Source organism: Neopelma chrysocephalum, unplaced genomic scaffold (assembly GCF_003984885.1).
Source record: "Neopelma chrysocephalum unplaced genomic scaffold, ASM398488v2 Primary Assembly neopelma1_147, whole genome shotgun sequence".
Lineage (NCBI taxonomy): Eukaryota > Metazoa > Chordata > Aves > Passeriformes > Pipridae > Neopelma > Neopelma chrysocephalum.
In genome coordinates this window covers 4,038,348-4,055,250 of record NW_020897809.1, presented here as the reverse complement: position 1 = coordinate 4,055,250, position 16,903 = coordinate 4,038,348, and the positions used below count along the sequence as shown (strand labels likewise).

The window sequence follows — 16,903 nt, the reverse complement described above, 5'->3', positions numbered from 1 at the left end:
TTTTGGGAGTGTTTTTTAAGCAGGACATCTCCCACAGCATAACCCATGAAACCAGACAATATACATAAGGTTGAACTGTGCAGAACTGTGAAAAGAACTATTAAAACATAAACACCAAACTATACATGCATTTAAATATGCATGATTATTTCATACTATCTGTCATGGTCAAAAGTGTATGTAGAGTACAGCTCAGATGACTGTGCTTCCAAGTCTGAAGGTTTTACACATCATCACAGATTTCTCATATTTTAAAATTTTCAATTTTTACATTAAAAAGACCTGAAAGTCATTAACTGTGGCCCTTGACATTGATCTATCTATTGTGTTTTGTGCTGTTACCTTTTATTCACGGAAAACTAATTGCTTCTGTTTTTCCAAATAATTTTTAAAAAAATCTTAAATGTCACCAGTGACTCTTTCACAGGCAGAAGCTTTCAACTAACCATTAGAAAATTTTCAAGTGTATTTTTATGATTAAAAAAACCCCATAGCTCACTGAATTCAGATAAACCCTGTGTATTATGAATCGACCAACCACGATTGATGAAATGATGCGTGAAAATAGAGGCAGAGGCAAAATAACCTACTTGAACCCAGAAAATTTTCAGACAATAACCATTACCAGCTTTAATTAACTTTAACACAAAAGTGGGGGCTCCTTCTGTTTCAAGTTAATGAAGCTCAACACATAGACACTACAATTAGAGACAAAAGCATAAGTCTAAAGCAAGTTATATTTGAGGATTGAAATAATGAGCTTGGCATTTTAATTTTGTAGTCAGCAATTATGTGAGATCCAGAAACAAAGAAACAATACATACAATGGAAACATTAAGGTACAAATGCAGCTGGTTTTCACTCAATATCATTCTTATAAGCCAAAGGCAAGAAAGTAATTTTTTTTTCCTATAATAAGCAGTATGTGCAATACCCTGGAAATACTTCGACTGTGATCATTTAAGATTTACTCACTTTCATACTACACAAGTCAGAAACGTGACCTCATCTAAAGCTCTGAACCGCTTAGTGACTCCTATCTTGCCTTTCTCATATATATTCATTAAATCTTTATCTGTAATACAGTTATTTCCATTTAAAATGATTGTTGTGTAGCAAAAAAGCTGCTCTCCCACAAAAATGAATAAACCTAGATCACTTCCACCCTTTTCAATAATTTGCCTATTCCTAAATACTAGGTTGGAAGAATATATGACCCTTAACTTAATCTCATCACCAAGCACCTCCAAAAAAAAAAAGCACAAAAAGAGAAAAGATGGTCTGCTATTTATGTCTCCCATTTATAGTTTATTAAACCTAGAGATAATAGGAAAAAGGTGGAAAAAAAGCAAAGAATGTCTGGGCTGTAGTATCAGATATCACTGCTTATTACTGGCTATCTGCCTAGTAATCATAAATCCATTGGGTAATATTCTCAAATCTTTTGCTTTTCAGGTAGGTGTGAGCCAAAAAGAAAAAAGTTTAATTTTCTATGAAGAGCAAAAAACAGCAAGCACAGCACAACTGGGTACCAGGATGCATAAATATTCCTGATTACAAACCCTTGCACATAAAGCAAACAGGAAGAGTTTGAAGCTAACAGTGTGTACATCATGCAAAAGGTATCTCTGTCCCAAAAGATAGATATCACATAGACTATGAATGAACTGCTCCAATAAATTATATTATTCCTCAGAGGGGAGAGTAGAGCAATGTTATAAACAGTGACTTCAGAAAAGTGAGAACAATAGGGCATTGAATTTTGTAAGAGTGAATTAAGGATCTTTTTTTTCCTGGAGGAGAGCTCAGTATCATTGACCAATGAGCCTTATAAATAATAACATTAACTCCAGCACTGCCTTGTTCCCTTAAGCACCTTCGCATCTTGCACTTTCAACATATCAGAAACTAAGTGTATGTACAAAAGAAGTAAAAATACATACAGAATTAAGTAGAGGTTTCAAATAGATTTTTTCAATATACTTTAGAAAGCACGTGATCCTGGCAGAATGCACATCTCAGACACACAGCTTTGATGATACACTGAATGTACCTTTGGTGTAGAAGTCTTAACAAATCAAAAGCAACAATCCCTGTACATCAGCTCCTCCTTGTGCTGTCTGATATGTTGTGAATATCCACAGATAAAGGAGAGCTAAGCCAAAGCAGCACTTTTCAAAATGAATCTCGATAGGATCAAAATCCTCAGATCTGTCCCTTGCCTTTGGCATCACTTAAATCAAGGAGAGTAGTTTTGTTAAAACATTCACTGAGATCTTGACAGGGCTAGGAATGTAGGAGTAAATCTGACTCCCAGTGTGAACCCGCTCAGTGCTGAGGGCAGGGCAAAGGCACAGGGCTCAGAGTTCTGCCACTGAGTAGCTGACCTTGTCTGCAGCAGAAAGCTAAAAGCTAATTAGAAAGCATTTTCAGAAGGTGACAAGCTCTCTATTTATTTTATTTTTTTTTTCTGAAGAGGAATGACCACTAATTTCTAGGCCACAAGTCTGAACAAAAAATGTCAAACAACTGCCACCATGAAGTGAATTTCAATGCCAAATTCCTGTTTGCTATCACCAATACTCCAAACATTAGGCATTGGCAACTCTAAATTCATCTTGTATGGTCATTTCTCTGGCTTTTGAGCTGCTTTCTTGGTTAGCTGGAATCAGAAATTGATAGGCCCATAAATATCTACTAGTGACACGATATTAAACACACATCTCTGTCTGCTCTGACAACGATAAGCCAAGTTTCTCTGAGGTTTACAGCAATCTCAAGGAGCGTATGTTTTTTAATAACACTGATCTTTTTTCTCATCTCCTATGCAGCCTTCCTCCCTCACTCCCTATGCATACCTGTTTTGCCTGACTTCCTGAAACCTTTTTTTAAATGGTATTTGAATGTTTACCTACTTTTAAGCTCTCTGAAAGTTTTGAGTTTAAGTAGCTGAAAATGGTTTCTCCATTTTAGCCTCACTATAAGCAAAGGTGATGGTTTTAGAGAGACTTGCGAAAAGATTACCGTCAGTACTCCTGAAACACTAAGATATTAACACTTCACAGCTTTGCCCTTACACATTACTAAGTATTTCTCCTTCTCCAGTGTTCTTTCCTGCACACTACAGCCTTCTGACACCTAACTTTTTTCTGCACCATTTCTGCTTTCTTCTGCATCCTCCACATCCTTCCTTCACAAATCTGTTTCCCCTTCAGTTTAACCTGTTCTGCCTACTCGGACATCCCTGCCCAGGGCAGGGGCCTGGGGCCCACAAGGAGCCCACCTTCCCAAAAAACAGTCTGCTTTGAAATGCAGGGAAAGCTGCCAACTGCTCAATTATAAACTGTAGCATGCACGGTTCATATGCTGTTTTGACAGGGTGGAAAGGCAATCACATTGGCAGAAGCTGCTCCGGTTGGGGCACTCTTGGAAGGAATGCTGGGGCACATCTCGAAATAGTAAATTGTTTTGGATTCTCAGGTGAAGTTCTTGCAGGTTTACACTCGCTCCCAACTTGATATGACAAATGTCAACCTAATTTTAAGGTTGCAGCATTAAGAATTGTTATTGATTTTCTGCTAAAAGTTCATTTCATACTGTCTCTCTCCTCTTTCTTTCTTTTACCTGCTTGAAAGTGAACACATCTGTTTTATGTGACTAATTTCTTCTGGTACATCATTATCCTTTTATCTGAAAAGTACTAGTTTATTCCTCTGTCTGTTCTACTGGAATAATTTAAAGACTTGCCTTGCAAAAACAGTAAAGAAAGAATTCTGTATTGCAAACAACCAATTGTTTTATCAGTATTCTAAATAGAACTTCCATTTTACTTATAATCTTAACCCATGAATAGATGTGAATATGAAAGATTCTCAGCTTTTAGTTCTTTTAAACATGTCTCTTATAAGATGACTCTCATGACTCTTATAAGATGATTACAAAGAGCATAAAAAAGCAACCTGGAAATACTTAATGATTTGAGCATGGGAAAGGAAAAACTGTATGTATGTATGTATTATATGTATGTAAATACTTTCTGTTCCATCTTGTTGCTGCTGTTAGATGTGACCTGTGAATCTTCTTAGTTTTGGAAAATACATCTTTTTTTTTGCAGAATTGTGCCAGAAAGGAAAACAAACACTTGTACTGTAGTTCAAAACTACCCTCTGAATCAAGTGGAACAGAAACTCAGACTAGGGCCCCTGAGGTCCAAAATGACTGCCCCATCCATCAGGCTTTTCTGAGCTGAGTGTCTCACAAACTCTTCTGCTGCAGTTGTTTCACATAATACAAATAATTTAATATTCACCAGAGAAGCAACTTGAACAGGTTTCTCGTATCCTAACTGAGAGCCCCACCTATTTGATTATGAGCTGTTCCAAAGCAGAGGTTTCTCTTGCTCAGAAAAACCTTTGGGGCATCTCAGTGTTTAATCAGAGAACTCAACATTTTGAAAACACTCACGGGATGAGAAAACTATTTCCTTCTCTTTTCTGGTAGCAAGCAAACATAATAAAGGGCCAAATAAATATAAAAGGTAAAGTCTCGGGAAAACAACTTTATCAGCCCAGTCATACAGTTCTTTGACAGTTCCAAGTTCCGGATTTCTGTAATTATTTACAGCAGGTATCACCAGGCAAAAAGCACTGCGTCTGTATTTGATGGGTAGAACTGAATTTATAGTGTGTTCTTCAGCACACACCTCACACACTTCAGATAGCGATTGCTATTACAAGAGAGGCTGGCGAGAATAAATCCAGAAATGTCTGGAAACTACTTCTGGCTTAAGGGTACCAAAAAGATGAGTCCTGTAACTGCAGTCAGAAGAATGACTCTCTGTAACTCAGTGCCAAACCCTCTCAGGAGCAGAGCACGTCATGTGCAGTAGCAAACTCAGAGCAGAGCTGCCGGTTCCTCTGCCCTCGAGCCCCGTGTAGACAGGACAGCTATTGAACCAGACAGGCAGAGAATTACTGTGCTCTTTGGATGGCTCCCTTAGACAGGGCAGAACAGCACCAAAATTACAAAATGGCTGAAAAATCATCTCCTGCATCTTGGCTTCTGAGACAGTGAGTTAAACTCGGCCTTTCTGTGCCTGGCTATCAAACTCACTCCTTATCGACAGAAGTTATCAACACGCATAAAAGTAAAATCACTCTAGTTATTTACATTTGATTTGTTTGTAGTAAAAGAAGTTATCATAATTACTGATCATAATTGTCTTAAAATGTCAAAAATTTTGTCTCATAGCTCAGGTAAAAAATAAAAAAAAATAAATCTACAGAACTCCAAAGTGCAAAAAATAATAAAGTAATTCATAATTAGAAGATGAACCAAAATACTGCTAGCCTGGCTTCACAGAACCTTGTTTCTCTCTTTCTGTTTGCTTGCCACAGAGGCAGAAAACATAAAAGCTTTGAAATTAAAATAATCCAAAAGGTACATGGCCCCTCTTCCTCTGTACTGTCTTTCTGTTACTTAATCCCTGCCATGCATGCAGAGCAAAAGGGAAGTGAAAGTCTTCCTCTGAAGGTTACCTTACTTGTGCATGAATTCTATTGAATTTTTTAACCAGTAACATCTGAATCCACTGATGTCTCGACAGTTCCACAATCATTTTAGTTTTCCTCTTGCCAGCTCCAACAAATAAATAGGAAAGAACAGACAAGCTAAAGTGCTCTCCACTGAGAGGGCTAAAAATCTGAAAATCAATTTGTTGCAGTATTAGAGCAGTTGAGAAGTCCTTAATTTGAGCTCACAGAAATCAATAAGAATAATACAAATCTAAGAACTGCAAAGCTGAACCTTTTTTCACTTTCAGAAAAAAGTATTGAAGTATTTTATGAAAGAAAAAAATAACAAAGGAAAAACTAACACCAAATAAAAACTCTAACAGATGCTTTTACAATTGAAACGTGGCCTGCTGTGCCTTGTGGTTCTCTAGCTCACTACACACTTATGTTTCTATGCCCTTTTTCCATCCTCTTAGCCCTGAAAATGCATTGAAACTCTTAAGAGTTTGGGGCTTTGGTACTGCAGGTGGTTTTTAATGACATTCTGAATTCTGTGCTTACTGTCTTTCTTTCGTCTCCCTTATCTTTTGATCAGTACTGAAAACTTCAAGCTATAAAAAAAACTTGGTAAGAACAAGACTTCTGCAGGTTCTGGCAGCATTTCTACATCATAGGTGTATCCAAATTATGCCTTCAGCTGGATGAATATAACACAGGGGAGAACCCACTGCAGTATCACAAGCATTAGAGTAAGATGAAAAGGAACCCTGCAGGAAAGAGCTCCCGAGGCAGATTTTACAACTGAATGTACTATAATGTTTCCATGCTTTGCAGCTACTTCTGCAGGAGTTGCACAGGGCCATGAGAAGTTAACAGTTTAGATTGGTGCCAGCTCTTCCTCCTGCCTTATTACAAGCTACAGGGACACCCTTTACTGCATCCAAATACAGCTGAGAGCACTTGGCTCTGCAAAATATTTCAAAGAAAGTTTAAAAAGGAATTTAGGCTCTTTCCAGGCTTGGAGTGTAGAAAGCTTGATTTCTGATTTAGGAAATAAACTGCTTGGATAAATACTCCATGAAGCACATCAAACTTCAGATGCTGCACGGCTATTTTAAATGCACTTTTCAAAAATTCATTTCAATCATTGGTTCCAAGTGCTTGAAGTCCAACAGACTTCCTGTTCCATTGTGGAGGTTCAGGACCCTTCAAGAGCTGACTTGAGACTTGTGAAAATTATTCTAACAGCCAGAAAAATATTAATAGACTGCAAATCTTGTTATCATGTGCTTCATGCAATATTAGTGAGATAATAAATATGCAAAGAGACTTTTCTGAAATACTAACATAAAAGTAATGCCTGTGTTATAATAGGAGTTTAATAAGATTATGTGGAATAGCTATTCTCAATTATCTTTTGTCCTTGTATTTTCCAGTACCTGATGTCAATGTAATTACCATCTATTTGTTTAAATTTTGATTAAATCCCTAAGCATTTAATAATCCATCATTATAAATTTTTGCCTGGCGTCATTATACTAAATAAACATTTAGGTCAGATTTTTTTTTTCAAGTAGCAGCAATTTAAGTTATGCTTTTATATCCATATTTAAGCTTTAGATCTAAGAGCTGAATTTCAAAATTACTGAAAGTCAGGTAGCTCCCTTTGAAGGTCAACAATAAACTATTGAGCAATATTAACAGTTGGAAGGTTAGACCTAAAAGCTGTAAAGCACATGAACTGGACTAATTCTGTTCCTCAGCCCTCTTTTGATATTTGTGCTTTCTCCTAAACATTTGAAGTCTTACCATTTGTACATTTTCAAAAATCATTAAATATGTATAAAAAAGTACATTGTTCACATGTGAAAACCACTGGAAATCCCTTAACTCTCCGTCTGGTGATTTCACAAGGTTTTTTATTTAGCCAACATATACAGTCTGAGGGGAAGGGTGAGATTTTTCAAGGACACAAAATGCAATTTGGAGTTAACAGACAGCAAAATCTGGCAAACAGGTACCTAACCCTGGTACAGTTTTGCAAACCTTTTCCTTAAGGCTCTGCCATATGTTATAGATCTAAAGGAAATGAATAATGAAAAGCAGCCTTATACCATTATTCCTTTTTTATCCTGCTAAATTAACTTTAGGAGTATTCTTAAAAGAAAGTAATCTTTTCCTAAAAACTATTTTATTAATCCTCTTCTAGTCTTGGGACATAAAACTGAAGTAAGTTCAACTATCTTTAAGTACTGGCACTTGAATCTCTCCTGTCTTATATAGAAAGTGAAACTACAACAACCAGGAAGGAAAAAAAAATCTAATAATTCCGGTGCATCAACTAGGCACCAGCTTTGGTTCTATTAAAATAACCTTGCTTTTTTATCATCACATCACACACATGCAGAGAAAGCTCAGCAGGAATGTAAGTCAAGTGAACTAATGAACTTAATTAACACACAGAAAATAAAAGAACTACCCTGCAGATATGTATTTATAATGGAACCAATCAGCAAATGAACAAGTAGTCATAATAAAATTTTGTATGACTTCCTCTTGTCATTGGAGTCAGAAGTATGAAAACTGGGTAGGAACCAAGTATAATTTTAGAATAAAGATTTATAATTTTTTTTTAAAGTTTGTAAGAAACAAAGCACAAGTTATTTTTACAGCTCCATTGAGAATTCCAGCATCAGTCCCACTGCTGAGCATCCACATCCTGAAATTATGGAAACCCAGAAATGATCCAGCTCTGTGATAGGGATCCCATCCTCACTCTGTTCAGGTGGTAACAATACTCTCCACGTTTCTGTCCGAAGGGCTCAGACCCAGTGACACAAATGGATCCCTCAGGAGCACTCTGAGTGTGCTCTGCCACCTCACCACCAACTGCACGAGAGCAGCAGCTGGGCAACACCTTGGTGCATTTCTACCCTACAAAATCTGTCCAGTTTCTAGTGGTTTTAGGAAATGTGGTAGGAGGAGAGAGCCTCTACACCTGTGTGATTATATCAGCTGCATATACAACAAATTCTTAGGTACATGACAGCTTTAGGGAAGAGTTTTCCACTTCAGAACCTCTTCCCAGGGCCTGAACACAAACTCCCTGACAGTGTTTCTGGGAACCATAACAAGGCAGTTCACATCTTAGGAAACACACACCTCAGCACAATGGCAGTAAAAGATCAGGAGGCCAAATTTCAGCTAACAACAATTATGTTATTTGGAAGTTCTTTTTAATAGATCACCTCCCAGCAGAAGATGTTGTCCTCTTTATTATCTTTCTCCAAAATTTTTTCTCTAGCAAACTATTAAGTCAAGAAAAGTAAATGATGATTGTAGAATCACTTCAAAACCTGCAAAATCCGATATTCTTGGTGCATGTGTGCTTGGCAGTTCACCTCTATATTGGGGTTTTTTTCATTGTGTTAAAACCAGAAAATCAGGAGGAATTGCTTTATTTTAAACAGAGGTGAGCACAGAGATAGTGCCCCATATAAAGCAAGATGAACAGTTCTTTATGCCTGTGAATATATTGTGACAGGGCAACTTGCTGTAGCAATACAAAAGCTAATTTATCTTTCATCCCCAAATACATTATTAGGCATGACTAAAGAAAGTGATTCCACTTACAAACTTGAAAATAGTATTTAATAAGAGAGAATAACTTGCAACCACATCCACCAGGTGAGAAAACCCTGGACTGGGTTAAAGGCTCAAACATAAGTAACATTTAGAAGATTATTTCCTCATAACTTGCTACAAATGCAGCTCTTGGTTCACATCCCTAACAGCAAAAAAAAGAAGAATCTCCTAAAGCCCAAATATTGGAGAGTAAATCTTTAAAGTCTGCTCTCATTGATTCATAGTTCAGCCATTACTCAAATATGCAATACATAAAGCTGATGAGTTAAACATCACATCACCCGTTTTGATTTATTTCTTTCAATTGTCTGGGAATTTTATTTATGTTTAGAACTATAAGGTGTTTGTTGGTGATGCCAATGGATTCAGTCCAGGGTTTGATAGTTGAGTGCTTACACCATTATACAGCATTACAGTATATTGATTAGAATATCTATGGAATAACTAAGGACAAATCTAATAACGTACTAAGAAAAATGCCCAGAAGGGATCAGGTCTAGCCTAACCAAATGATACAGTTTCAGCATTGTTGAAGAGAATACCAGCAGTCTAAAAGGTGAACGCTTCCAGTTATTATTTTCTTTAGGTTGGTGCTTTTCTACAGTCAATAAAAATATTAATATAATTTTATTTCTCCCTTATATCATTTTTATGTACTAACACAATATTATCTATACTGTCCTCAAGACGTAGAAGGTGATGTTGGACAAATAAAAAGCACAAAAGGACTTTCTTTATGTGCTTTCTGAATTTCCAGAATATCTGAGCACAAAGAGCTCAGGCTGGTGCTGTATCACGTATCGCTAATTCAAAGCACTTAATCCTGTCTTGCACACGTCGGCCAAAGCAATACAAATGCCAAAAAATTCCTCTTTGAGAGTAGAATTGTATACACTGTAGATTATATAAGCCTTCTGTCCCCCTCCACTTGAATGTACACTATCAAATCATCCTGGCCATTACTTTATATTGAGCAGATGGTATTATGAGATTTTGATAAAGAACAACAATCACCCAGCAAGGGTTGCAAAGGGGTCGCTGAAACCAAGATTAACAATTGATTAGCTTTAATGGACCGTGACAGTAATAAACAACACAGCTCCACACAAAGATTTGATTGTCCTGTTAATGCTGCTGACACAAATGGCTTTCAACTGCCTTCCTGAAAGTGTTAATATCGCCAGAGCCTCAGCAAACCAAGGACTTTGTCAAAGTGAGAACTATCCTGCAGAGAAGAAGCACTTACTGAAGCCCTCTGAAAGATCTTCCATGAAGTGTGTTTCTGATTTACTCAGACAATAGTTCCTATTTCTCCAAGGCTTAAAGTTCAAAAAACCAAAATGCAGCACACCTCTGCAAGGCTGAAATGTGAGGGAACTCTAAAGCATTTGAACGCAGAAGCCAGCACTCATCAAATGTACAACAATAATGTGAATTATCATTTTCAGTGTGCTCATTTTATCCTTACTCCACTGTGGGCTGATAGACCCCAGTATTACAGCCTTCTGAACTCAATTAATTTTATCCTAGGCTCTGTTAATTCACTCTATTTTTTCCCTTTCTACACAGAAATAAGTAATTTGTGTCATATTTTCATTAAAATAAAAGGTTTTGTGGTTACTGGACATAACCATGGTAAAATCTGAAAACAGAACCTACAGATCTGTTTATTTCTTAGATACATGTATGGGAAAAAGTCTGTGGAAAAAGTCTCTGTTTCCCTTAACACTTAAGCCAAAAATTTAAATAGACTTACAGCAAATATTCACAGAAGGTTTTAAAATTACATCTCGGTAGAGACAAAGTAAACAAAACTCCACCTAACATGGCATTCAAGAAACTAAGGATATAGGAATTCATTAAAGGTAAGGAAGTATTTACTCATCTAAGCATTGAATAAGACTTTCTGTTAAACTTTCAATTTTAGGTTAAATTACTTGGGGTTTAAATTAATTTTTTTTTAAATTACATGTCTTATTTAATCAAAGGCTTTTCTTTTAAACATTTTTAACTGTGAGCTGCCACAGTGCTGCTACCCCTTCCCCCCCCCGTGTTATTCCTCAAGGCAGCACACAACAGTGGTACAGCTCTAAGGATTTGTAGGTAAGAGAAAAAGCAGTGTCTGCTCTGGACACAGATCCAAACGTAAACCACTTGCACAGATCAAGGTCATACTAATCCCAGCCCTGTGGGTCCCACCCCATCTGCAAATCCAAGTCTCTACAGAGCAGTTCCTTGCCAGTTCACTGCAGGGACGGAACATGCTGCTAATTACTGTGCTTAAAAACCTTGACCTCCACAGAAATGCAAGGGAATTTAAATGAAACCTCTGAAAGAGTAAAATCCACCTGCCTGGTGTCCCAACACACATCCACTAAATATATAACCTGTCAAAAGACTGAGCCAGCCTTCATTAATTCCATTTGCTGTAATCAGCATCTATTACTCACATGCTTGGCTTTCTATAGCAGCTCTTCAAGTAAGCTATTGTATAAACTCTTATATCAGAGTGTACTCTGATGATAAACATTCAAGAAAGTAATTACTAATTACCTGTAAGTCAGCATCAAATTCATGTTTCAGGTAAGCATCTTCTGCAGCTTCAACAAGACGCTGAAAAAAAAGAAAAAAAAAGTGTGTTTTTGAAATAACGGATAACATATTTATAACAGAGTTCTCCTTTATAAAAACAGAGATTCTTTGAGCATTGTGTAATTTATCTGCTATGACACTTTATTAAATAGAAATAAATTATCCAGATTTAGAAAAAAAGAAAAACTGATCAAGCTTTTTAAACCCTCAGTACCCATTATTGGTGGTACAAAATGCTCAAAACAACTCAACTATCAATAAACAGAGAAATAAAAATGTAATTTTTTCCAGTAGTGCTCAGCATCCTGCAGCTCATATTCCCAAACTGATTTTTTAAAGAACACAAAGTTGCTTTCACACTGGACCTTATTTCCATAGAGGAGCCCTTTTCAAATCTTACTTAACATTAGAATAGGAGGCATTTCCTAATAATGCACTTGATTTCAAGAAACTGAGAAAAATTAGACTTCAAACATGAGATTAGAAAAATAGAGACTAGGTTTCTTTACTGAGCAGATTTGAAGTGTTTTTACATACTACCTTAACTTGGTGCATTATCACAAGAAGATTTTTCTGTAATTACAGAAGTAATATTTACAGAATGACAGCAATTCAGCAGTATTTTTAATAGTAATAAAAATACTTACTAATATCCTAAATTCCCTGTAGTAGTCACTGTTCCTTAACACTGTCATCTTTGATGGGAAAAAAACATGATCACACCAAAACACAGCTACCTGAAAAATTTAATTTATATAGGGGTTTGCTGCAGATATTGTCTTGTGAAATGACATTATATCCTCTTTAAGGTTTTACTCAGAATTCCTTACAGTTCAGATTATTTTAACTATGGAAGTACCTCCTTCTAGTTTTTATTAATCTACCTGAACATTCATATACACAACCCAAAACTAAACAAGGAACGGTTGTCACAGAATTGTCTATATATTACTTTTAATTTTCTTTGATCTATCAGACACTGCTACATGTGTATATTTTCAAATATTTTTGTATCACGAAGCAAGTGAGGTCCAGACTCTCACACACAGAGTGGGAAGCCATGCACACATTTTTTCCCTTTTCAGAACGGTATTCACATTTATCGAGTCTTTGGATATAAATCAAAATTAAATCAGAGTTCATATTGATTGGTATACAGCTTGAGCTGTAATAGAAGCTGAACCAAGAAAAATATTTCTGGTTGCCAATGCAGAACAAATGATTCAACAGAAAGCTGACAGATTGAAGCAGAGCCGCAGCGGTTCCAGGGAGGGTTTGTGCTCCCAGGGCTGCGGAGCGGCAGCGAGTCCCAGCCTGAGCTCCCACTGCTCTGCCTCATCTCCGACAGCACAACCCTCAGTCCTCTGCTGGGCTTCTGCATCCTCCCAACACAGCCCAGTGGGGAGGTTTTTCACACCTCTTTCTTTGGTGCAGATTACACATCTCCAACACAAGATTAAAAACTTGAAACGCTCCTGATACCAAGGCGAATAGAAGAGAGCAAGAGGGAGCAGGTGGATGCCACCTTCCCAGAGCCCTGTGCTGGGAGTACATCCCTGACATTTGACTGGTTCCACCTTTGAACATCTTGTCCCATGAAAACCCAGCTGGTCACAGCAAACCCTTTTGACCTAAACTGGAATTGAACTGAAATGGTTCCAATGCTGGGAAAATCAAACCAGAACTGAACTGGCAAAAAGCACCAGCTCACCTTCCCAGGTACAGGGGTAAAAGAACCCCACAACAGGGACAGCACAACAGGCTGCAGGAGGGGAATCCATGGAAAAACATTCCAAATGAAACAGTGAAGTTCTGTGTAATCATTCCCACTACTCCTGGACCATCTGAATAGCAGTAAAAGCAGACCTCACAATGTGAAAGGGTAACAAACATTCATTTGATCCACAATTTTTTTGTATTTAGAATCCAAAAAGGGAAATAACACAAATTAACTATTCTGAGGAGGAAGCCTCGGAGCAACTGAAACAGATTTGTACACACTGGAATGCTCTCAGTCCATCTTTAGCATGCTAGGGACCTGCTGAAAGGATTTTACCAATATAGCCCTCATTTTTCAAGTATGAAAAAGGCATTTAATGCAAAATAAATACTTCAATTCATTCCTCCAGGTGTGTCCTCCTTTATATGAAAACTGTAGTTGCATTACTACTTTGTGCTTCTCTGATACAAAAGATCATGACTGATGAGTTTGAGAGGAAAAAAGTGAACGAAGAATCAAGAAAATTCTTCATACAGAAAAGAATACAAGGAAAAGAGAAACGTGTTTTTCTTTCTGTGCTGAAATATTTACTTACTCATCGAAAGAAAAATTATTACAGCATTTCATGAGATACCAGTGATATTAGATATTAGTACCTAGCGGGCTAGAAAAATAATTCATGGTTTTTTATATAGTTTGTATTGATTCCAATGTGTTTCAATTACATTTTTGCCTCAGTGAAATAAATTTAAACTAAGATTTATCCCCACATGTAAGAAATAACTAGAGAAGCATAAGATGGGTAATAGTAGAAACATCTGGTAAGGAGGGCAGCTCAGAAATGAAAAGCACTGATTGGTACTTATTGATTTATTCACTAAGATTTCAGTTGTTACATTTATTTATTTTTTTTTTTTAAAGTATATTTTTACATACTTTTTAATAGCAACATTCTCTACAGGAAACTGAACCCCAAAAAAAGTGAACTATCTACTGGCTGGCATTTTTCCTTGAACGAAGCAAATACATGTTCACACTACATGCTTTGCTCTCACAAAACTAATATGGAAATTAAAATTTTGGCACACTAAATGTAGATAAGACAAGCATATGCTGCATTTTCTATGTAATCAATCCTTAACCACAGTTTGCTTTAAGTATCTCAACACCATTATGAAGGAAACCATGAGAAATCTGGGAGAGCTACAGAAAAGGTAAGCCAGTAATAAGCCTAAATCCACAAAATGACATATTAGTGGATATACACAAACTATCTCAGAATGAAGAAATTGAATACAAATGTTTTCGGGTTTTTTGTTATCTTCTGGGGGGGTTTTTTGGTTGGATTTTTTTTTTTAAAGAAGCCCCCAAAGGGATGAAGCATTATGGAAGAAATTCCTTAACACTCTGGAGGTAAAAATATAAAAACCACATGTAATACTGCAGCATTTTTATATGGAGGCCAAAAATCCCTTTTCAAATATTTTAATGACTGAACAGTTATCTAGCAATGATTCTCAACATCAGCATGATCAGCGATTTTAACTTAATAGTTTATAATGACACTCCTAATACAAATACCAATATATTTTCATTTGAGTAACCATACTCTAAAACTCCTGCTGTAGCAAGCAAATGCTCACCAAGCTGTGGTTATCCTGAAGGGAACTGTGAGTTATCTATGTGCATTTACATGGAATGAATTATGAACACAGAGTGAGCATTGTTAGAGTTACACCATTGTAGAGTGTTTTCAGAAGTATTTAGCCCTAGATGTAGAGAGATGTTGGCGTGAGCACACACAGGCAAGTCAAGGGCAGCACATAATCTTTAGATAATGAACAATTTTAACGTTTTATGGGACAGGTCAGTTGAGTTTCCCTCTGTTAAGGAGCTAATCCTTAAAACTTGCCCAATACATGTATATGTAAGACAGATGAACTGACTTATCCAGCAAATCACAATGCAGTACGGATAAAAACATGGACCAGGATACAAATACCATATCAAAAAAAACCCTCAAAATCGTCACCAAAAACACATTGTCAATGTTTTGTATTTTAAGTGGTACTGGTATCACAAATAACATAGAGAAAGCTGAGAGAAGAAAAAGAAATTTTGTTACTTCGCAGTAATATTATTTTAAATAAATCCCTCCGCTATCTCTGAATAGGGTAATTTTCTTGACAAATGATATTATAATTTCAGTGAACTGATATTCCAGATAAAGTCTCTTTCAAGTTAGGTTGTTATAGAGATAGCAAAGGAAAGGTGAAACAGAATGGATGGCAGGAAGAAGAATCCAAGAAAGTAAGGGGGGAAAAGAACAGAAATGGGCAGAAATCACAATTTCAAGGAAAAACATCACACAAACATCCAGAGTATAAGGTACACATTTTAGCTTCTGAGATCTTTTTTCATATATTTTTTAAGGGTTTCAGATTACTTTTCAGTGATTCTTCCTCATTAGAATCCCATTTTGAAGTTAGATTAAATAAATTCATAAGCGTAACGAAGTTTGAAACAGTTTCTGAACTCCTGAACTGCAATGGGTTACTAACCTTTATCCATAAATGGTGACTGAATTATGTTCTTCTCTCTTTTCAGCTGTCAAATCTTGAAGAACATCTATTGTTTCCTTTCTATTTCTCTAAGATAAACCAACTGCTACACATAAAACCATAAATGCAGCTAAAAATTGCTCTTTTCCAAACCAAACTGCAACAAATTTAAAAAAAAGATGGAAAACTGATCTACCTTAATTATGACTAATATCAGCTAAGTACTGGTGTCATCTCAGTCCATAAGATGAATAGTTTATATTCCATAATATCATTATGATTAACTTTCATTTCAAAATAGCAAAAAAATGCACTGGGATATCACAGTCATCATTAAAAGTTTAGATAAACCTGTAGGAAGTTCTTCTATTCTAGCATTGAATGCATTCAACCAACAACAAAAAATAGCCCTGAACCCTGAAAGACTTTCTCATTATTTTCCCATAGTACCAGATCTGTTTGAGGTTCCTATAGAAATCTTGTATATTCCTTCAAGGTTGGTTTGTGTCTTGGAAGCAAAAAAATAATTAAAAGTCATGCTTATTAAAACAAGAAGTCTAAACACAAGAAAAACATATGAATATACTGCACTGAAAAACAAACAAACAAACAAACCCCACAACAATACATAGAGAAAAAAATAACAATTTGTGTAACTTTAAAAAGCCTGTCTCCCAGACTCCTATGTATGGAATTGTAACTAAGATTTCTATCTTAATCAAAAATGATGAGCTGTGTTAGGAAAAACACCAGATAACAAAACTAAGAAAACTTATCTCTGTTTTTAAAAATCTTATTTCTTTCATATTTTGTAGCAAGATTTCTGGTACATTACCAAGCAAAAACCAGCAGCTTCCTGTACACAGAAAATA

General features: G+C 36.3%; 1 protein-coding gene across 5 annotated transcripts in view; it reads right to left on the bottom strand.

Annotated features, from left to right (window-relative positions):
- Positions 1-16,903, bottom strand: part of CACNA2D3 (calcium voltage-gated channel auxiliary subunit alpha2delta 3) — a 409,434-nt gene that overhangs the window by 267,180 nt on the left and 125,351 nt on the right. For all 5 annotated transcript variants that reach the window (XR_003536951.1, XM_027700391.1, XM_027700390.1 and 2 more), the window contains one exon: positions 11,712-11,771. Coding sequence is in view for 4 of the 5 variants with exons in the window: in XM_027700391.1 (XP_027556192.1) it covers positions 11,712-11,771 (60 nt within the window). In the remaining variant the exon portion in view is untranslated. The remainder of the gene's footprint in view (positions 1-11,711; positions 11,772-16,903) is intronic.